General features: G+C 41.2%; 1 protein-coding gene across 5 annotated transcripts in view; it reads left to right on the top strand.

The window, feature by feature from the left end:
• Positions 1 to 24,243, top strand: part of man1b1b (mannosidase, alpha, class 1B, member 1b) — a 61,725-nt gene that overhangs the window by 29,571 nt on the left and 7,911 nt on the right. For 4 of the 5 annotated variants that reach the window (XM_039802653.1, XM_039802651.1, XM_039802654.1 and 1 more), the window contains exons 9-11: positions 2,928 to 3,116; positions 6,282 to 6,472; positions 23,966 to 24,086. In XM_039802653.1, the coding sequence (XP_039658587.1) occupies positions 2,928 to 3,116; positions 6,282 to 6,472; positions 23,966 to 24,086 (501 nt within the window). The remainder of the gene's footprint in view (positions 1 to 2,927; positions 3,117 to 6,281; positions 6,473 to 23,965; positions 24,087 to 24,243) is intronic. The other variant, XM_039802655.1, reaches the window with a different exon arrangement.

Raw genomic sequence — 24,243 nt, 5'->3', positions numbered from 1 at the left:
CTGCGGTCCAGCTCACCCCAAACCATCTCGATTGGGTTCAGGTCCGGTGACTGTGGAGGCCAGGTCATCTAGCGCAGCACTCCATCAGTCTCCTTCTTGGTCAAATAGCCCTTACACAGCCTGGAGGTTTGTTTGGGGTCATTGTCCTGTTGAATAATACATGATGGTCCAACTAAACGCAAACTGGATGTCGTTACAGGATGCTGTGGTAGCCATGCTGGTTCAGTATGCCTTCAATTTTGAATAAATCCCCAACAGTGTCACCAGCAAAGCACCCCCACACCATCACACCTCCACCTCCATGCTTCACGGTGGGAACCAGGCATGTAGAATCCATCCGTTCACCTTTTCTGCGTCGCACAAAGACACGGCGGTTGGAACCACAGAACTCAAATTTGGACTCATCAGACCAAAGCACAGATTTCCACTGGTCTAATGTCCATTCCTTGTGTTTCTTGGCCCAAACAAATCTCTTCTGATTGTTACTCTCCTTAGCAGTGGTTTCCTAGCAGCTACTTGACCATGAAGGCCTGATTCGCACAGTCTCCTCTTAATAACAGTTGTTCTAGAGATGTGTCTGCTGCTAGAACTCTATGTGGCATTCATCTGGTCTCTAATCTGAGCTGCTGTTAACTTGCGATTTCTGAGGCTGGTGACTCTGATGAACTTATCCTCAGCAGCAGAGGTGACTCTTGGTCTTCCTTTCCTGGGGCGGTCCTCATGTGAGCCAGTTTCGTTGTAGCGCTTGATGGTTTTTGCGACTGCACTTGGGGACACATTCAAAGTTTTCGCAATTTTCCGGACTGACTGACCTTCATTTGTTAAAGTAATGATGGCCACTCGTTTCTCTGATTGGTTCTCGCCATAATATGAATTCTAACAGTTGTCCAATAGGGCTGTCGGCTGTGTATCAACCTGACTTCTGCACAACACAACTGATGGTCCCAACCCCATTAATAAGGGAAAAAATTCCACTAATTAACCCTGACAAGGCACACCTGTAAAGTGAAAACCATTTTCAGGTGACTAGAATCTACAATGTAAATAGTGATGAAAATAAAGAAAACGCATTGAATGAGAAGGTGTGTCCAAACTTTTGGCCTGTACTGTATATTTATATAAATAAATATATACAGGGTTTTCACAGGGTCTTAAAAAGTCTAAAAAAGGTCTAACATTTCAAAATCACAATTTAAGGCCTTAAAATGTCTTAAATTCGCTGAAGCATTTGGTTTTATGTCTTAAAAAATATCAAACAGGTCTTCATTTTCTTACATCCATGTTACGCTACCTTTAGTTGTCATTCTAACACTTAGAATGTTTGTTTGTTTTATTGCGTGGTGTTCTAGTTCTTTCTTTTGTAGTCCAAATATAATTTGCTGTATTACGACTACAATTGAGACCTTCATTACATTTATTTATAGTACCAAATCATAACAAGAGTTATCTCAAGACACTTTACTGATCGAGTAGGTCTAGACCACACTATATAATTTACAAAGAATTCCAGTAATACCCCCAAGAACAAGCATTTAGTGTGACAGTAGCGAGGAAAAACTCCCTTTTAGGCAGAAACCTTGAGTGGTGAGGAAAACTTCCTTTTAGGGAGAAACTTCGGACAGACCCAGGCTCTTGGTGGGCGGTGCCGGTTGAGGGTATGATGAACAGTGCAAATTATAGTCGCAATAAAGATAATGGAACTAAGACTAGAAATAGTTCGTGTAGCAGGACGTAGCAGGGCATAGCAGGGCGCCGAGCAGGACCACGGCTACAGCTGCAACCATGATTTAGGTGCCACCCTAATCCAAGGAAAACTGCAGAGCTAGAAAACATAACAGCTCCGGGGAATAAGCTCCCCAGAGCTAAGTTGGTAACAAGCATTACTGGGACATGAATGCACACAGATGGAAAGGGAAACCTGAGCCAGCTCGATAAAGGCGCTGACACACCAAGCCGATAATCGGCCGTTGGACGGTCTGGTGAGGTTGGTGACTGGAGTCAGTTCTGTGTGTTCCGTGCCGTCGTCCGTCTGAGGGGCTGTCGGCCTTCATTTTGGCCGACCTGACGTGTTCAGTCGGAGACAGGGCAGTCGGGACTCACCCGGAAATGGCGAGCGGAATGAGCGTGACTAGAGTCTCTCAAAAGCGGACGAAAATCTTTTAAACTGACCTTTTGTTGATCTGAAATGAAGACCGATTCAGCAACTGCATGGACAATTTCTCGCTTAAAATGTTTTCAGAAACATGTTTCAGTTAACTATTTTAGTACAATATGAGATCGTATTCTGAACAAGCCGCCATGACAGTCCCGCTTTCAATTTCCAGAGAAAAGAAACCCACGTGACGCGTTCGTCCAATCAGCTGCCGGTTTTCATTTTTTGGGCAACAATACAGATTAGTGCTGCCTGCTGTTATGGAGACGTATTACGTCTTGTCTCATCGGTGTGTTCTGAGGCACTTTTTGGGCCAACTCGGGGAGACTGATCAGTCCGACTGGCTTTTCTGCCGAGGGTTGGCCGTCTGGTTGGTGTGTAACCGCCTTAAGGGTTGGTAGATGAATCTGACGACTATCGCGCAACTTATATTGCAGCCAATCAGCTTTCGTGTAATTGGAGTCTCTTTCAGATGGTACCATGGGAAAGTTCAAGTTTAGGGATACTTGGCTTGGAAAAAAACTGAATTTAGGGATTGGTTTAAGTCAGCTACTAACAATGTATTTGAAGCCTACTTGCTTTTATGAAAGAAAGCATCTCCTTTTCTTTTTTTGATGTCGTGGTATAGGTCTTAAATTTTATTCATGATGGTCTTAAATTTGACGTGAAACCTGCAGAAACCCCAATATAATAATTTATGTAGAAATACTTTAATTTCATTTGTGATTTTCATTGCTGCAAATGTCTGCATGTAATCTGCATTATTTCTCTGCAGAAAGATATTGGCTCCAGGCTGATGCCAGCCTTCAACACCCCGTCCAAGATCCCCTACTCTGATGTGAACATCGGGAAAGGCACAGCCCACCCCCCTCGTTGGACTTCAGATAGCACTGTGGCTGAGGTTACAAGCATCCAGCTGGAGTTTAGAGAGCTCAGCCGCCTCACCCAGGAACCACAGTACCAGGTAACTGACCAAGAGATACAACCTGCTGATCCAGGCTCTGCCCAGAAAGATTGGCACTTAGGCTCAGCTTTTCATTTATTATATTGCTTGATGTCATTATGTTTTTCTAACATAACATTATGGCACTTCTAAACAGCACTGACAGATACCACTTCCCATCAGCATGTTGTTTTAAAACTGGTATGAAGTATAAACTTGGCAGTTCCTGAAGAGTTTATTGCAAAGATGTTAGAAAGGATGCATCGGGAGTCCATCACAATTTATATCCAGTGCACACTTTTGTAATTGGTGCACTCGCATATTGATGCAAATTTGTAAAAATATAAAACAATTGGTTGATTGTATTTAGCCCACCCTCAGCCCAAGCATGTTTTCTGCTGTTTTTTAGGCTGGGGTCATATTATACAGCATGGTTTCTCCCAGGAGTATATAATGTATTATTTTGTTTATTGTTTACCAAATTGGTTTTGGACAAAATGTGCGCTGAAGCACAATTGGCTAAACTAGTGAGGTGCCCGTTCAAAACATGCCTATTTGGAATGGGCTGATTGTTTGGCCTCCTGTATTGCTGCTTGTAGCTCTAGAACCATTTTACTCCGAAATAACTTACAGAGGAACTCTAATATAATCAAAAGATTCAGAGAATCTGGAGAAATCTCTGCACGTAAGCTGCAAGGCCGGAAACCAACATTGAATGCCCGTGACCTTTGATCCCTCAGGCGGCACTGCATTAAAAACCATCATCATTATGTAAAGGATGTTACCATGTGGGCTCACAACACCCCAAAACACTGCCAGCTTCTCTGGGCCCGAGCTCATCTGAGATGGACTGACACAAAGTTAAAAAAGTGTGCTGTGGTCAGACGAGTCCACATTTCAAATTGATTTTGGAAATCATGGACGTCATGTCCTCCGGGCCGAAAAGCAATATCCAAATTGTTATCAGTGCAAAGTTTAAAAGCCAGCTTCTGTGAGGGTATGGGGGTGTGTTAGTGCCCATGGTATGGGTAACACATCTGAAGGCACCATTAATGCTGAATGGTACATACAGGTTTTGGAGCAACATATGCTGCCATCCAAGCAACATCTTTTTCAGGGACATCCCTGCTTATTTCAGCAAAATGAGGACAAGCCACATTCTGCATGTTACAACAGCGTGGCTTCGTAGTAAAAGAGTGCAGGTACTAGGGATGCACCGATCCGACTTTTTCAATCCTGATAACGATGCCAGGGCTTTGTGTATCTGTCAATACCCGATTACGATCCAATGCTGTTGCTGAATTAATAATAAACTGTATACCTTCCACCTTATACCTTCCTTCCACCATGTGGAAGAGACTAACGGCACCAGACCTTCCTAACTAAACATTACTTTCCTAACTAAGACAAAATAACATAGATGTAATGTATTGAATTCTTATTTATTTGTTATTTAAACAATTGTGCATTCAAATCGAAAATATAATGTAATCAAACTTCTTAAAATAAATTTAAATAAATAACAATAATGGGCCTTCAATAATGGGCCACCTTTATATAGGTTTATAATGGCTTATTCTACTGTCAGGGGTACATAGAATATCACAAAAACATGTTAATGTCATCATGATTACTAAAAGCTTTGATTACTAAAGGGTTTGACTCCACGACATTATGCAATAACTTTATATGAAGGAGAATCCATGAAACAGTTACAGAAGCTAAATAATTTTTATTGTGCAAACTGCAAAGTAGTAAAATAAACTCAAATCGAATGAATAGCCTACACATACAAACAACTTTAACATTGTTTCCCTTTCAAAACAAAATAGTTGTAAGATAGTTGTATAAACACTACCTTGGTCACAGGTAAGTTAGGTTATTGTAGTTAAATCCAGTGTTTTAATCATTGCTCTGAACCAGTCTTTCTCAATGGTCTGTAGCGGGACTGTAGGTGGATTGCGTTCATAATGTTGCTCCGCTGCATGCTTGAAGTGACATTTCTTCAACGTTAGCACAGTAACGTTAGCACGGCCGAGTAACGTTAGAGCGACGGGAAACAACACTGGCTAAATTATGTCCGATTTTTTTTTTAGAAACAAAAAACTTTGGAACAACAGACGGCTCCTCTTGAGCACACGTTGTTCTGGTGTATCTCCGGTCTTTCTTCATCCTCTTGCTAACTTTCTTCTCGGTTCTTGAATGTGCAGTAGTGACCGGAGCCTCTCCCAGCTTAACAGACTGTTATGCTACCTGGCTACCTAGGCTAGCAGCTATAATGTTAGCCAGCATGCCGTTGGGCGGTGTACATTTGTAAATGTAAAATTATTAGTGTTAGAAACTGTGTAAGTCACAAATTGTTATATGCTCTGGTGTTTTATCCTTTTAAAGAGAGTGAGTTGTTGCTTATTAATTGTTGTGTTATAAAGTTACTACCATGAGTGAGAAAGGTACGCAGTTAAATGGGCTCCCGTGCTGCGACGGAGGAAACAAAATAACAAAAACACTGGATCGGCCCGTGGATCTGTTAATTTTTCCGATCCCCGATCCAGCTATTTTGTCAATATCGGGGCCGATATCCGATCTTAATATCGGATCGGTGCACCCCTAGCAGGTACTAGACTGGTCTGTCTGCAGTCCAGACCTGCCTCCCATTGAAAATGTGTGGCGCATTATGAACACAAAATTTGACAACGGAGACCCCGGACTGTTGAGCAACTGAAGTCAAGCAAGAATGGGAAAGAATTAGGGTTCTCAGTTCCCAAACACTTATTGAGTGTTGTTAAAAGGAAAGGTGATGTAACACAGTGGTAAACATGCCCCTGTCCCAGCTTTTTTGGAACGTGTTGTAGGCATCAATTAAAATGAGTGAATATTTGCAGTTCAGTTTGAACATTAAATATCTTGTCTTTGTAGTGTATTCATTGAATATTGGTTGAAAAGGATTTGTAAATCATTGTATTCTGTTTTTATTTACGTTTTACACAACGTCCCATCTTCATTGGAATTGGGGTTTGTATTTTACAGACAAATAATTTGTAAATCTGTGGCTAGGGTCTGACATAAAAAAACAAACAAAAACATGTTTTGGAATTTTATTACCATAAAGGTATTTTGATTCACAAAGCAAATGTCACAAAAATCCCCACAGCTTAACTCAACTGACCTCTGACCTTGGCTTTCCAGGCTGCGGTGGCTGAGGTTATGAAACAGGTCCACAAACTGGACGGCAAGCTGGATGGTCTCGTGCCCATGTTTATCAACACAAACAATGGACAGTTCACCCATCAAGGCATCTACACGCTGGGAGCCAGAGCAGACAGCTACTATGAATACCTGCTGAAGCAGTGGATCCAGGGAGGCAAGAAGGAGAACGAGTGAGTCGGACTAAAGATACCCAGTATTAACTTCCACATGAATGAATGTGACCATATTAAATGTTATACTTTTAAGTAGAGATGCACCGATTACAACTTTCTAGGCCGATTCCGATTTTCATTGTTAGGCCAGCCGATACAGATTTTAGCCGATTCCGATTTCTTTTTTCTAACCACTTTACAGCACACACAAATATTTATTTTCTATCTTTTCTTTAATAGAACATTTTACACAGAACATAGAACATTTTTTGAACAGATAATGGATCACTATAAAATAGAACTATATAAATTAACACACATCTAAAGTGCAATGTTAGAACCATTTCCTTCTTTTCACATCAAACAAAAAAAATGTGATTTTGGTTTTGGTGTCGTCCCTCCACGCCCTACATTTTCCTTGCAGGTGTTGCATATTGCAAACTTGTTATCTTCTGCACACACGCTGAAGAATTTCCAAACAGCTGACATGTTGCAGATTAATTCACGAGGTTCCCTACATGTGCAAGAATAGCGTGGACACGCACTTCACACCACGAGCGGGTACACGCGACACACGGCGGAAAAGTTGTGTCCTTGAGAACAAAAACTTGTATAACTTATGTTGTCAGTTAATTGACCGGCATGAAATCGGCATATGTCAGACTGACCTGCCGGACACCGGTTATCAGAGGTGTCAAAAGTATTAACATTCATTACTCAAGTAGAAGTATAGATAATAGGGTTCAAAAAGACTTCTGTAGAAGTATCAACTCAAGCTTTTTACTCAAGTAAAAGTACTGGTTTCAAAACTACTTAAAGTATAAAAGTAATGTAAGGGGGAAAAAAATACCATTAAGGACAAAAGCTTAGCCCACCCCACAGGGGCCTATATTGGCCTACCCCACCTCCACAAAAAACATTTTTCTAAAGGCAATAATGACTATAATGTTATATTAAAATCATACCTGCAAACTCAGAAGGGCTGAAAAAGGTGACACATCTCTTCTCTCTATTTTATATATGTATATATACTAGGGGTGGTACGGTTCATGAAAAAACACCCGAACCGCTCGGTTCGCTAGTCTCAGTCCGGAGCATGTGTGTACCGCACACATGCTCCGAACCGAGACTAACCTCTTACTGCCCTGTAACCTGTAACCTCTTACTGCCGTAGTGCCCACTTTCGACACCCATGTTAAAACACTTACTGGAAATGACGAGCGGGATGGGCGTGACAAACGCAACCCATGGCAGCTGATTGGACGATTGCGTCACATGGGTCTGGCTTGGTCTGGCTGGTCTCAAATTTCAAAACAGACTGTCATGGCGGCTCGTTCAGAATACGATCTCATATTGTACTAAAATAGTTCACCGAAACGTGTTTCTGAAAACATTTTAAGCGAGAAATAGGCCATGCAGATGCTGAATCTGTCTTCATTTCAGATCGACAAAGGTCAGTTTAAAAGATTTTCATCAGATTTTGAGAGACACCGAGCCGACCGCTCCTCAAGTGGAGTGGGGTGCCGCTGCAGGTCATGTCACGTCACCTGCAGAAATGTCAAGTGGGAGAGAGGCTGCCCAGAGCTGGAGGATACGCCAGCGTCGTTTATAGTCTGGTGTGTGGGAACATTTTGGATTTTACGTTACCTATGATGAAATAAAACAATATAGAACTGCCACTGTGTGCACGTTTTGTGCAACATGCATTCAATATGCTAATTTGTCTAAATCTGGAGTGTTAAAGAAAAAATAAGAACCGTACTGAACCGAAAACCGTGACCCTAAAACCGTGATACGAACCGAACCGTGGGTTTTGTGAACCGTACCACCCCTAATATATACAGTACAGGCCAAAAGTTTGGACACACCTTCTCATTCAATGCGTGTCCTTTATTTTCATGACTATTTACATTGTAGATTCTCACTGAAGGCATCAGAACTATGAATGAACACATATGGAATTATGTACTTAACAAAAAAGTGTGAAATAACTGAAAACATGTCTTATATTCTAGTTTCTTCAAAGTAGCCACCCTTTGCTCTGATTACTGCTTTGCACACTCTTGGCATTCTCTTGATGAGCTTCAAGAGGTAGTCACCTGAAATAGTTTTCCAACAGTCTTGAATTTCTTGAATTTCTGAGGCTGGTGACTCGGATGAGCTTATCCTCAGCAGCAGAGGTGAGTCTTCCTTTCCTGGGACGGTCCTCATGTGAGCCAGTTTCGTTGTAGCGCTTGATGGTTTTTGCGACTGCACTTGGGGACACATTCAAAGTTTTCGCAATTTTCCAGACTGACTGACCTTCATTTGTTAAAGTAATGATGGCCACTCGTTTCTCTTTACTTAGCTGGATTGGTTCTTGCCATAATATGAATTCTAACAGTTGTCCAATAGGGCTGTCGGCTGTGTATTAACCTGACTTCTGCACAACACAACTGATGGTCCCAACCCCATTAATAAGGGAAAAAAATCCACTAATTAACCCTGACAAGGCACACCTGTGAAGTGAAAACCATTTCAGGTGACTACCTCATGAAGCTCATTGAGAGAAAACCAAGGGTTTGCAGCGCTATCAAAAAAGCAAAGGGTGGCTACTTTGAGGAATCTAAAATATAAAACATGTTTTCAGTTATTTCACACTTTTTTTGTTAAGTACATAATTCCACATGTGTTCATTCATAGTTTTGATGCCTTCAGTGAGAATCTGCAATGTAAATAGTCATGAAAATAAAGGAAACGCATTGAATGAGAAGGTGTGTCCAAACTTTTGGCCTGTACTGTGTGTATATATATATATATATGTGTATATATATATATATATATATATATATATATATATGTATATATATATATATATATATATATGTGTGTATATATATGTGTATATATATATATAGCACCTTGTTCAATTGTATTTGTCTGTTCTGTATGCTCAAAAATATAAAACATTTAAAAGTTGATCTAAATATAAAAAAGGAGCACAAGGCGACATTAAAGAACGGCTTGTGTATTGCTAAGGCCACAGGGTAAAAATTAAATGATTTATTAAAAATGTAATAACAATAACTTATTTCAGGCTGAGTCTGTATTTTTCGGGGGGTACATAGCAGAAACCTTGTTGTGCGTCTGCCCTATTTCTGATACCGTGGCGCTGGAAATTTTACCGTGGCGCACCGCCACTATGCTATGAACATAGAGGAAACACTGCTCAAGGATCCATTACATTTTGATGGTCAAAGGTCATGGTCACTGTAACCTCACGTCTTTCCCATTCTCATGAACACAATATCTCAAGAATGCATGAAAGTGAAGGCACGAAAGTCCACTTGGGATTTAAAGGAGAATTCCGGCCAATTTTTACGTTAATCTTGATCGCTATAAATATGCGTGTACTTTCGTTTGAAAAACCCCCGACCTGGAACGGTGCAGGCAACACGGAGTAGCTGCAGCTACGTGTACAATCTTCCACTGCGCTAACACGGCAGTTGTCAGGGCAAGTTTTAGAGTGCCTTTGTGCCTTTTAACAGACACAAAATGCAATTAAAATGTCTGTGCAACATAAACAGGGCCAACAACAAGATGCGTTTTCAACTCACATTGTTTTAATTCACCTACCCTGTCTCGATTCTGCTGGTAGCTAGCTCGCCCTGCTAGCTGCTAACTGTTAGCTGCTAGCTGCCGTCCGTGATAAGTGTGTTCAGCCAAAATATCATGCAGCAGTTCCGTGTGTATTTGTACCTCATACATTTTGTGTGTGATTGATCTGGTGTTAGTGAGTAGGAGGCTTGCCAGTGTCGATTTATGTGGTAGTTTTAGCCACACTAGCAGGCCCGACCGGCCGGCATCCTTGCTTCTGATTTCTCCCCGCCTTTGTTGCCTCCCGCTCCCGAAAACAATCCAGTGAGCGCCCGGTGGTCTGCCTGTGTCCTCCAGAGGACAGGTCATGCCTTTGCGATGAAAACTTGAAGTTTATTCCCCCGCAAAAATAGGTAATTGAGCACTGTAGTGGTTATGACTATATCAGGGACTATGTAACTACATGGGAACATTAGAGAAGTGTTGAGGGTAGATGTAGAGGAGTAGTCGTGAGCAGGTGTAGACACTCAGAGTCAAAGATGATGTAGAAAAGATGGGATTTTATTATGACTTTCCCAATTAAGGCCCATAGGCAAAACAAACAATTAACAAAACCAAAATTAAAGAAAAAAAATAAAAATACTTTCACAAAAAATAAAATAAATTGACGTGAGAGTCAAAAAATTGTTAAATGTTACAAAGATACAGCTGTATACAAGTTTACTTTTTTTTACTAGTCACCAGAGACTTCCACAGACTTACGTCCTCACTTCTCTAGCTCTCTCAAGTGATTGAAACTGCTAGTCTATAAAGACCTGTAGCGCGCCCCTGGAATTGGAACATTGACACAAAAATACAATACAGGGGTGGCTCAGACAATAAAAGCTCAAAACAGCCAAAATGAATAGCTCTATTAGGCTAGAAATTTACCAAAGATTAATTACATGATTCACAAAAACATTTCACAAAGCCACAAGATACCTTGATGGCCAATAAAATAATTACTCATGATTCCAATAACTTCCTGTTACCCCGGAAGTCCTAGCGTCATGTAAACTCGCCGATCGCGGCAAACTTTCCTTTATAAACAAAAGAGAGCAGACGCCGGTAAGCCACAAAGACTAAATGTTAATCTCTGTTACCTTTTTAAACTAAATAAACAGCAATGTAGTAGCGTGATTATTATAAATGGTGATGTTTGTGACATAAACGGTATGGTTTTAAACAACAAGAGAATTATGTATTGATGGATGTAGCTATAGCTTATAAATCACCGCAGTATTAGATGTTAAATATGAGCACAAGAAAGCTATGTGATTAATGTGGGGAATTTGATGAATGGCTAGTTTAACAGATGATTTAAAACCAGTATGATAAGTAACGGAGCATATTGACACGCTAACCAAACACATACAGGCAACATTTACATTGTATCATGTTTATCTTTGAGAGATAAACTAGGTAGCGCATCGCTAACGTGACGGCAGCCATGCGCCCCGTCACAAGAAGGCTATCTGTAGTCTCGCGCTGAAGTCCCGGTGTAGCATACCTGGGGGGTAGGACTGCCAATCCGAATTGACTGGGGTCTGTGGAAGTCAAAAATCCAGTTGCAGAATGTTGTACTCAAGCCCAGTGCTAACGTTGCCTACAGTTTCATAGGGGAGATTGTGTCAATGCTAAATTGATGTCAACAAACGATGAGATGTGTGGCGCTACTAGATATATTTCTTTAAAGGTCCCATGGCATGAAAATTTCACTTTTATGAGGTTTTTTAACATTAATATGCGTTCCCCCAGCCTGCCTATGGTCCTCAATTCTGGCCCATCTGAGCCCCTTTCTCCCCTTTCTCTGCTTTGCCCGCCCAGAGAATTTGGCCAACCCATAAGAGAGAGGCAGCATGGCTTTCAAATGAGCAAAGTGGCAGTTGGTCAAGGCCACACCCCCACCCTCCACCTTGCCCCTCACTCTCTCCTCCTCAATAGCTACAGGCACAGAAATGGCACATCCTAAGGAAAGCTCATTGTGGGCAGAGGTGTCAAGTAACGAAGTACAAATACTTCGTTACCTTACTTAAGTAGAAATTCTGGGTATCTATACTTTACTGGAGTAATTATTTTACAGCATACTTTTTACTTCTACTCCTTACATTTTCACGCAATTATCTGTACTTTCTACTCATTACATTTTAAAAATAGCCTCGTTACTCACATTTCAGTTCGGCTTGTTTTCATTCCGGCTTGTCATCGTTCAAAAACAAAAAAAAAACAAAAAAAACTATCCAGATCGCTCCATCCGGAGAGAGTGAATGTGACTGTGGTTGGATGAGAAGTATAAACATATACCATTCCGACACCCTATTGGTTTATACGCGATCAATCGCACCTGCACAGACCCGGTGCTAATACGGCACCAGGGCCTTAACGACCGTTATCTACCGGACCGAATAGCAACGCGGATTTCGTTGCCTTATTTAGGTGCCACTTAAATGACTGCGCTTCTCTCTGATGCCCCGAAAACGGACGTTAGAGGGAACTGAAACATCGCCGCACGGGACGCTAGTTAACACTACAGTTGGCAGCAGGTAACGTTAGCCTAGCGTTAGCTAGCAGCTGGAGTGAACACGGTTAAAATGCTGAGAGCTAAACGGTGTAAAAGTGTGTCTGTATTTCACTGGAGAGGATTCTAACACCAGACTGTAGCTGCCCTTGTCTGAAAAACACAGAAGAGATGTGTCACCTTTTTCAGCCCTTCTGAGTTTGCAGGTATGATTTTAATATAACCTTAGCTATTATAGTCATTATGGCCTTTAGAAAAATGTTTTTTGTGGAAGTGGGGTTTTGTCCCCACGTTTTGGGGTTAAGCTTTTGTCCTTAATGGCATTACATCAGGGGTCTTCAATGTTTTTTAAGCCAAGGACCCCTTAACTTAAAGTGAGATGTAGCAGGGACCCCCTACTACATATTGTATGAAATTAAGTTGCATATTAAACTGGGCCTACAATAACTGTTAGGGCAACCTGAAGCCTTCTTACATACCCTTTTTACATAAGCTATTAAATATATTAAATATATTAAATATTAATTGTTGGCATGATTTTATAAATCATATTTGAATGTTACATATGTGGCACAGTAAATCTAGGATTAACTGTATCTGTGGGCTGATATCTTAGTGACTACCTAACCTATAGGCCAGTAAGCCTATCATCAGTGGGAATTTATATTTGCTAATAATATATTGGAATTATGTTAAGGCATTTTCATTTTTTTTTCTTTTTAAAGACTCAAAAATTTACAATAATTTGGAGGCCCCCCTGCAATGACTCTGAGGACCTCCTGTTGAAGATCTCTGCCTTACATTACTTTTACTTTTATACTTTAAGTAGTTTTGAAACCAGTACTTTTACTTAAGTAAAAAGCTTGAGTTGATACTTCAACTTCTACAAAAGTATTTTCAAACCCTAGTATCTATACTTCTACTTGAGTAATGAATGTGAATACTTTTGATACCTCTGATTGTGGGACTGGCTCTAGTGGCTGTAATTCTGCACCAAGGCTGAATTTTGGGAAAGAGACTTCAGATATGGTATTAGGGGACCACTAAGGTCTATAGAAAAGCATCCAAAAGCACCATGTCATGGGACCTTTAAAGTTAACCCATGTTGGACTTTATATTCAAAAACACTATATATCAGCCAGTATATATGTAGAGTGTTTAGAGAGAGAAGTGTTTAGGCCATTCTGTCAGCACTGACATAATTCGCTTACATCAGCTGTCCGTAGGACTGAAGAAAGCTTAATAAACTGGGACAACAATCCCCTCCAGACACTGCACCGCTTGAGGGCATAGGCGTGGATTAAGCAGCTTTGAATTAATTATCTGTTGGAAGTGTGTTGTTTTTGTGTAATGTCTTGGTTTTGAGCTACATTAGTTGGCATGTTTAATTAAAATGGCAGGCAATAGAGTTGATAATCTACAGAGTTTTCCTCAGATCCAGATTCTAGGTGCTGACCTGGGGGGTCATAATAAATAACGATGACATAAAATATATACACTCACCTAAAGGATTATTATGAACACCCTACTAAGACTGTGTTTGACCCCCTTTCGCCTTCAGAACTGCCCTAATTCTTCGTGGCAATGATTCAACAAGGTGCTGGAAGCATTCTTTAGAAATGTTGGCCCATATTGGTAGGATATCATTGTGCAGTTGATGGAGATTTGTAGGATGCACATCCAGGGCACGAAGCTCCCGTTCCACCACATCCCAAAGATGTTCTATTGGTTTGAGATCTGGTGACTGTGGGGGCCATTTTAGTACAGTGAACTCATTGTCCTGTTCAAGAAACCAATTTGAAATGATTCAAGCTTTGTGACATAGTGCATTATCCTGCTGGAAGTAGCATTCAGAGGATGGGTACATGGTGGGCATAAAGGGATGGACATGGTCAGAAACAGTTCTTAGGTAGGCTGTGGCATTTAAACGATGCCCAATTGGTAGTAAGGGGCCTAAAGTGTGCCAAGAAAACATTCCCCACACCATTACACCACCACCACCAGCCTGCACGTTGGTAACAAGGCATGACGGATCAATGTTCTTATTCTGTTTACGCCAAATTCTGACTCTACTATCTGAATGTCTCAACAGAAATTGAGACTCATCAGACCAGGCAACATTTTTACAGTCTTCAACTGTCCAATTTTGGTGAGCTCGTGCAAATCGTAGCCTCATTTTCCTATTTTTAGTGGAGATGAGTGGTACCCGGTGGGGTCTTCTGCTGGTGTAGCCCATCCGCCTCAAGGTTGTGCGTGTTGTGGCTTCACAAATGCTTTGCTGCATACCTCGGTTGTAACGTTTGGTTATTTGAGTCAAAGTTGATCTTCTGTCAGCTGGAATTAGTCTGCCCATTCTCCTTTGACCTCTAGCATCAACAAGGCATTTTCGCCCAGAGGACTGCTGCATACTGGATGTTTTTCCTTTTTCAGACCATTCTTTGTAAACCCTAGAAATGGTTGTACGTGAAAATCCCGGTAACTGAGCAGATTGAGAAATACTCAAACCAGCCCGTCTGGCATCAACAACCATGCTTAGATCCACCACAAAGTTGCTTAGATCACCTGTCTTTCCCATTCTGACAATCAGTTTGGAGTTCAGGAGATTGTCTAGACCTGGACGACACCCCTAAATGCATTGAAGCAGCTGCCATGTGATTGGTTGATTAGATAATTGCATTAACGAGACATTTTACAGGTGTTCCTAATAATCTTTAAGGTGAGCGTACATTAAAAAAGTGTGCTATTCTGGCTTTGATGCAGCTGCCTCTGATCTGCCCCTGATTAATGGTTCAGCGTTGAATCTAATGTTGTAGGTACACATAGATGCGGACCTGACGCTATAGACTGTTGTGCACTTCCCCAGAAATGTAACTATACAACTGGGATTAGTCCGCTTGGCCATGGCTTGGTAGTGTTGCATTTCCTCCTACTCATTTCTGGAGAAGTGGGAGAGAGAACTGCGGATTGAGTTGACGGAGGAAGAATGGTACAATATATGTGGTACAATATGGGTACAGCATTCAACCACTAGTTCAAGGGTATGGCGGGAGTTTGGGTGGAAGAATATTAATAGATTTTCCATAACCCCAAAGACGAAAGGAAGGTTCGCCCTGGAATAGACTAAGTGTTGGAGGTGCCAAAAGATGAAAGATTATTGGGTAGAAGTATGGGGAGTAAGTATGAAGGAGATATTTAGGTTATGGGGTGCCTAAGACTGGCTCAATGTTATATAGTGTGGAGAACAAGTATTTGATAAACTGCCAATTTTGCAGGTTTTCCTACTTACAAAGCATGTAGAGGTCTGTAATTTTTATCATAGGTACTCTTCAGCTGTGAGAGACGGAATATAAAACAAAAATCCAGAAAATCACATTGCATGATTTTTAAATAATTAATTTGCATTTTATTGCATGACATAGTATTTGATCACCTACCAACCAGTAAGAATTCCGACTCTCACAGATCTATTAGGTTTTCTTTAAGAAGCCCTCCTGTTCTCCACTCATTACCTGTATTAACTAGGGGTGGTACGGTTCACAAAACCCACGGTTCGGTTCGTATCACGGTTTTAGGGTCACGGTTTTCGGTTCTGTACAGTTCTTGTTGTTATTTTTTCTTTAATCTTTAACACTCCAGAAATATACTTCAGCATATGATATATAGCTTAATTATCCACAATGTAGGACACAGTATTAAAACATAGTTCTATCTTGTAATCATGGACAAACGGAATTTGACTTTAAGCACATTATTGGGACCATCTCTGAGGAAAGCAAGGTGAGATTTTGATACAGCAAGAGAAGACGATGATTTCAACAAGCTTTTCATTTATTTGGCAAAAAGAATTGTGTGTATCGCCATTTACAGGAACATATGTGCCCTTTTTAGCACATGAAGATTGAAATATTACAGAATAACAATTGAAATAACTTGCATTTATCAAATAACAACTTCAGTGTAGCTCTTACAAAAATACAGGTGACGTGACCTGCAGCACTCCACACATCACCATTGAGCGGTCGGCTCGACGCCTCTCAAAATCTGATGAAAATCTTTTAAACTGACCTTTGTCGATCTGAAATGAAGACAGATTCAGCAACTGCATGGTCTATTTCTCACTTAAAATGTTTTCAGAAACAAGTTTCGGTGAACTATTTTCGTAAAATATGAGATCGTATTCACAACGAGACGCCATTAGAGTCTGTTTTTGAAATTCGAGAGCAGCCAGCCCCACGTGACACGTTCGTCTAATCATCTGCCATGTGTTGCGTTTGTCAAGCTCATCCTGCTCGTCATTTCTGGTAAGTGTTTTAACATAGGTGTTGAAAGAGGGCACAATGGCAGTAAGTGGTTTGTGCACATTAGAAGTGTATTGACGAACCGCGCTACGCTACACACCGAGACAAGCGAACCGTACGGTTCGGATGTTTTTTCATGAACCGTACCACCCCTAGTATTAACTGCACCTGTTTGAACTTGTTACCTGTATAAAAGACACCTGTCCACACACTCAATCAAACAGACTCCAACCTCTCCACAATGGCCAAGACCAGAGAGCTGTGTAAGGACATCAGGGATAAAATTGTAGACCTGCACAAGGCTGGGATGGGCTACAGGACAATAGGCAAGCAGTTTGGTGAGAAGGCAAGAACTGTTGGCGCAATTATTAGAAAATGGAAGAAGTTCAAGATGACGGTCAATCTCCCTCGGTCTGGGGCACCATGCGAGATCTCACCTCGTGGGGCATCAGTGATCATGAGGAAGGTGAGGGATCAGCCCAGAACTACACGGCAGGACATGGTCAATGACCTGAAGAGAGCTGGGACCACAGTCTCAAAGAAACCATTAGTAACACACTACGCCGTCATGGATTAAAATCCTGCAGCGCACGCAAGGTCCCCCCTCAAGCCAGCGTGTGTCCAGGCCCGTCTGAAGTTTGCCAAAGACCATCTGGATGATTCAGAGGAGGAATGGGAGAAGGTCATGTGGTCTGATGAGACAAAAATAGAGCTTTTTGGTCTAAACTCCACTCGCCGTGTTTGGAGGAAGAAGGATGACTACAACCCCAAGAACACCATCCCAACCGTGAAGCATGGAGGTGGAAACCTCATTGTTTGGGGATGCTTTTCTGCAAAGGGGACAGGACGACGGATGGATGGGGCCTTGTATTGCGAGATCTTGGCCAACAACCTCCTTCCGTCAGTAAGAGCATTGAAGATGGGTCGTGGCTGGGTCTTCCAGCATGACAACGACCCAAAACACACAGCCAGGGCAACTAAGGAGTGGCTCCGTAAGAAGCATCTCAAGGTCCTGGAGTGGCCTTGCCTGTCTCCAGACCTGAACCCAATAGAAAATCTTTGGAGGGAGCTGAGAGTCCGTATTGCCCAGCGACAACCCCGAAACCTGAAGGATCTGGAGAAGGTCTGTATGGAGGAGTGGGCCAAAATCCCTGCTGCAGTGTGTGCAAACCTGGTCAAGAACTACAGGAAACGTATGAGCTCTGTAATTGCAAACAAATGTTTTTGTACCAAATATTAAGTTCTGCTTTTCTGATGTATCAAATACTTATGTCATGCAATAAAATGCAAATTAATTACTTAAAAATCATACAATGTGATTTTCTGGATTTTTGTTTTAGATTCCATCACTCACAGTTGAAGAGTACCTATGATAACAATTACAGACCTCTACATGCTTTGTAAGTGGGAAAACCTGCAAAATCGGCAGTGTATCAAATACTTGTTCTCCCCACTGTATCTGGGGAATCTGGCACAGGGAAACACACCGGGTGAGGACAGGTACTTGATCAAGGCACTGCTGGCAGCAAACAAGAAACTATAACCAGAGCATGGTACAAAGCAGATTCACCTACAAAGGAACAATGGTTAGGTGTAGTTAGGGCTGGGCGATATGGCCTAAAAATAAAATCCCAGATTCTTTCAAAAAAGAAATCCGATTTAAACAGATGACAAAGAAAATGTTCAAAACAAGTTTTTTATTTTGATTTGACTCATACACACACGCACGCACATGGGGCATGTATACCATTATGATTATTCATGCCAATTTTGTGGAAATATAAATTGGTTTGAGGTTGTTTTTTTTTTTGGGGGGGCTATATATTCAACAACAACAAAACAGATGCGTGAGATAAAGCTGTTTTCACACATACAGGTAATTCACTTCTCGTTCCTCGCTAAAAGTTAAAATCATTTTAATGTTATTGCGCAACCTTGCCCCTATTTTCACCTGTTGCTGAGTAATGTACGTTAACATCCCATGGTCTCTTGAATGTAGCATACCTGTAGCAAGCTCCTTCGTATCGATAAAAACAAATGTCGAAGCGGAGCTCCGTGCTACAGAGCGGCGATTGCAAGTTGTTTAAGCCGCTACAGACCTCCGTCACAGCTCGGTTGTATCAGCGGCATTTAGTAGATGTGTTGAGCCGCAAAAGAGTTCCTCAACACCGCCTCTGGTGCCCTGCATGGTGCTCCTTCAGGTCAGCTGTAGCTGGTGGTTCAGTTATCCGAGAATAGGTGACTCTCAGCTGGGGACAGTGCACCGCGAGCGGCCGGTCATTTCGGCGGAGATTGCAGATAAGTAAGTAATGAAACGACTGGTTAAGAAAATAATTGTTAGTCCCTGTCGCTGCCATGTTGTTTGTGTATCTCTATGGCAAACGCGTGGGGAGAGGGATGAGCCCGTTCGGAGCTACGGGAGCCCAGAGGGGAGCGTTGGCGGATGTTAAGGAGAAAATCGATTTTTCATTTAAACATATCCACGTTAACTACACATTCGAGTTAATCGATAAAATTGATTTATCGCCCAGCCCTAGGTGTAGTAGAAGAAATATATGAAATGAGATTTACCCACATATTGAGGCTCCAGGAGGGGACATTTGAGATAAGGTGGGTAAAATGGATTGAGTATAAAAGAAAGCTGAACGATACCACAAATTAGGAGATTTATAATCAGATGGCTAAGGAATAATCAATTAATAAGTTCTGTTCTGTTTTTGGAGCGGAAATAATCCGTCAGCGCTGTGAGTTGTAGTCGTTGCTATGATACCATAAAACAAAACAGCAATGCCCGAATCAGCAGCGGGCCATCAAAGAACCTGCGGCCCATCTGTTTTACTCCCTGCCGAGGCAGCAGCAGACACAGAACAGATTGTCCATCTCCGGGGCTCTCATTGCTCTGTCTTGGCAAAAAAGTGGAGGGACCGAGTAGCGGCCACTGCGGCCACTGCCTATAATGTTAGTTAGCTAACGAAGTTATCTTGCTAATTCCTCCCGACACTGGTTACAGATATAATGTAATCTTGCGAGAGCACTATACTTTCCTACCCTGTGACAAGATTGTGGGAATGAAACATTAAGTTGTTAAATCTTACTAATTTAATGGCTGTCGGTGTAATTTTGACATAGGCCACCTACTGTACCAGAGGTAGAGTTACTCATGTCATTCTTCTCCTACTTCCCTGCTCATGTATATTGTGATAACTGGCATAATCTGGTTATTCACTTAACCGGGGTAAGACCATACCCGGTTACTGCTGTGCATGTTAACGCACTGAATGACTCCCAAGTTATCTGAAAACAGAATTGAGGGACACAGAAAAAAAGGGACTTTTCTAACCAGCTCCAATTCTCACATTTGTACACATTTGTATTTTGTACACACACAAATTTCACACTCCGCATTCAGCAGGGTCTCCTAGTTCTCATGCTTTCAGGTAGAGATGCACAGATTACAATTTTCTAGGCCGATTCCGATTTTTTTTTTTTTTATTGAGTTTGACCAGCCGATGCTGATTTTAGCCGATTCTGATTTCATTTTTTCTAACCACTTTACAGCACACAAATATAATTTTTTTTTATCTTTTCTTTAATATAAAATTTAACATTTTGCATAGAACATAGAAAAAAAATTTTGAACAGATAATCGATCGCTATAAAATAGAACTATATAAATTACTCCTGGTGTGGGAAACTCGCACACATCCAAAGTGCAATATTGCAGAAGGAAATGGTTCCTCCATAACATATGTTATGGAAGAACCATTTCCTTCTTTTCACATCCAATATCCAACAAAAAAAATTTATATATTTAGCAAACTAAACTTCTGTATGTATGAAAACAGGGAAAACAGGTAATGGCAATAAAATGATATATAAATAACAAATAAAAATAAAATAAATATAGCCTTGCAGTATAAAACATATTTCTCAAAACATACACACAGGCCTGTTTGAACATCAACAGTAACGTTATCTGAAAACAGTGTGCATTTCCTTTTTTTTTTTTTTTAGCAAGTTTGCTTTATGTGTCATTGTGCATAAATATGAACACTAACGTTGCTGTCAACAGGCTTATCTGCTAACGTTAGCTACCGACGTTTACCTCGGAACAATCCCGCAAATAGACGGTACCCTAGTGTGCTGTTACCTGAAACAGATCATTTAACGTAACTGCTCATTTTACACACAGTTTAGCAACAAAACTAAACGCTGAGGGAAGATTGTTTTTTTTTTTTTTATTTTTTATTTTTTTTTGGGGGCATTTTAGGCCTTTAATTGACAGGACAGTTGAAGACATGAAAGGGGAGAGAGAGGGGGGAATGACATGCAGCAAAGGGCCGCAGGTCGGAGTCAAAAAATTTACTGGGCACGCTGCATCGAGGAGTGAACCTCTATATATGGGCGCCCGCTCTACCAACTGAGCTATCTGGGCGCCCAGATTACTACGTTTTTAATGTTGGTTTTGAGTGGTATGCATCACCACTAACCTGGAAAGCGTTTTAAACTGTAACGTTAATACAGTGTGTCTGAGGAATACTTTTTTTTTAGTACAGCGGCTAGCCGGGGTGTCAGAGGCAGAGGGACCACAGCGTTCGCTAACGTTAGCTTCTTGTCTCATCTGGGGTCTGATAAACGTAAATTCATCAAAGTCAGTGTGCCCAATGCTATTTTCCGATAAACTGTAGCTAGCTGTCGTGAGTGCGGTTTTCATGTTCCAGTTTTTCAGCCTCAGAGGGGAGAGAGAGAGAGCGGCTGACCATTCGCCTGAGATCAGTAGAGCAGATGGCTCTGCAGAGCCGTGTATAATTATAACTCTATAACATTTCATAAACAGCTGATTGAGCAGCAGTGCGCCACTGCTAAATGCATATAGCGGAAATCCTGCATGTGCACGTGTGATGCTGATGTTGTGCGATGTAAATCATGCGGCAACCGAGTGCATTTGACCAGCATAAAATCAGGATATGTCAGACTGACCGGCAGGTCGCCGGTCATGGCCGATGACGGGAAAAACGGCCAATTCCGGTCACCAGCTGGTCAATCGGTGCATCTCTACTTTCAGGCATTACGGTCTCTGTGCTAGAATCAGAAGCTTAAAGGCTCTGACACACCAACCCGACGGCCGACCGTTTGCAGAAAAGGCAGTCGGACTGATCAGTCGGCTCCCGTCTCTCAAAAAAGTGCCTCGGAACACACCGAAGCGACACCGACTTGAGCGTACGTTCTGCGCGTGCGCGAGACATAATACGTCTTTTTTTATCTACTTATTCATAGGGCTGGGTACCGAATTCAATACTTTTTAGGCACTGACCGAATTTCCTCTCAAGTATCAAAAAATGCTCAATCCTTTTGTACCCAATGTCAATACCTAAGGAGTAAATCTCATCAGCGTCAGGCAGCCAATAAGCAATGCAGCATGCTTCTTTTTTTTTAACCTTTATTTAACCAGGAAGAAACTCGTTGAGATTAAAAATCTCTTTTTCAAGAGTGTCCTGGCCAAGGCAGGCAGCAGTACAACCACACATACATGCCAATACAAAATACACAAAAACACTAAGAACATAAAACAACTGAAACAGCAAATCCCTCAGAGTCAACCAGAATACTAAACACATCAGGTAAAACATCTACAGCCAGATGTCATTCCCTCCAAGTCAAACAACATCCTCTTAAAAGCGACCACTGAGACCAGTTTAGTAAGTTTCAGGGATTTCTGTAACTTGTTCCATGCAGAGGGAGCAGCAAACTTAAATAAATTTTTCCCCAGCTCAGTTCTAACCTTAGGAACAGACATAAGGAAAAGATCCTGGGAACGAAGATTGTAAGTCCCAGTACTGTTTACATTGATATAGGTCAGAAGGTAGGATGGAAGGAGACCTAAAATAGCCTTGTATATGAGAGTATGCCAGTGTTGAAGTCTCTGTGTTGTTAAAGAAGGCCATCCAACACGTTCATATAGATCACAGTGGTGAGTGAGGGCTTTCATACCAGTGATGAACCTCAGAGCTCCATGGTGTACAGTGTCCAGTGCATGTAAACTTTTAGAGGAAGCATGCATGTATAAAACATCACCATAGTCAAGTACAGACATAAAAGTGGCATTGACCAGCCTCTTTCTAGATTCGAACGAGAGGTAGGATTTTATTCTGAAATTAAACCCTAATTTAAGTTTTAATCTTTTAGCTAGCTGCTCAATATGAAGGGTAAAAGAAATAGATTCATCAATTAAAATACCAAGATATCTGTACTTAGATAGACATTACATTTTTGTACCATGAGAAGTGAGGATTGAGGGCAGATTTGATTTAAATTTTGAATTTGAAAAAAGCATGACTTTAGTTTTATCTGCATTTAAAACAAGTTTTAAATCATAGAGATTATGTTGAAGCGTGTTGAAAGCAAGTTGTAGCTGAGAGAGGGCCTGGTCTGCAGTGGGTGCTGAGCAGTACATTACAGTGTCATCAGCATAAAAATGAAATTTTACGTTAGACGCATTATGATCAATATTATTGCTTCTACAAAGATCTAATAATGTTTGTGATTGGCTGCCTAATGTTACACATCATAGAGACACGCAGAAAAACTCTACGTTACACAGATACGAAAAAAGGAAAGATATGTGCCGTAATGTTGTCATTTATTTTTGTTTCATAAAATTGGTATCGAAAAAAAGTATCGTTTAGGAATCGGTATCAAAGTCACGGTATTGGTATCGATACAGGTATTGAACATTTTTGAACGATACCCAGCCCTACTTATTCATGATGTCAGCTAGAAACTCCATTAAAACCTTATATTTCACTTTTGTAACGTTTCACATCTTTCATAGTTTATTATTCTTATTCAACTTTTAAAGCCAGCAATTCAGTTTAGCATCAGTTTTAAAATCCAGTATTAACACAGCAATTTCTTCATAAATTGCCCTCTCTTGTTGATATCATGCAAGTGTTCAATGAGTTGGATTTCTTCACTCTACGAGCTGTACTCCTGTCGACACTGTATGTTTGACTCATTTCCCAAATCATTGTTATACAAAGAATGTTCCTGAAGTGTCATTTGGTATCTGTGTGTTTTTAGGCTCTTGGAGGACTATCTGCAGGCAATAGAGGGTGTAAAGAATAACCTGTTGCAGAAATCTTCACCTAATGGCCTCACCTTTGTTGGAGAGCTTTCACATGGACAGCTCAGCCCTAAAATGGTCAGTAATCTTTAAATAAAGCTACTAGGACAGCACTCTAAATTGATAGTTTATTGCCACACAACGGACGTTTTGGGCAGCGCCTTCCTGAGCATGTGCACAGGCAATTACACAAATCATCCACAACTAGTACTTCAATCCTGGAAACATCCATTGT

The sequence above is a fragment of the Perca fluviatilis genome, chromosome 6 (assembly GCF_010015445.1).
Source record: "Perca fluviatilis chromosome 6, GENO_Pfluv_1.0, whole genome shotgun sequence".
Taxonomy (NCBI): domain Eukaryota; kingdom Metazoa; phylum Chordata; class Actinopteri; order Perciformes; family Percidae; genus Perca; species Perca fluviatilis.
This window is presented reverse-complemented; position numbering and strand designations above follow the sequence as displayed.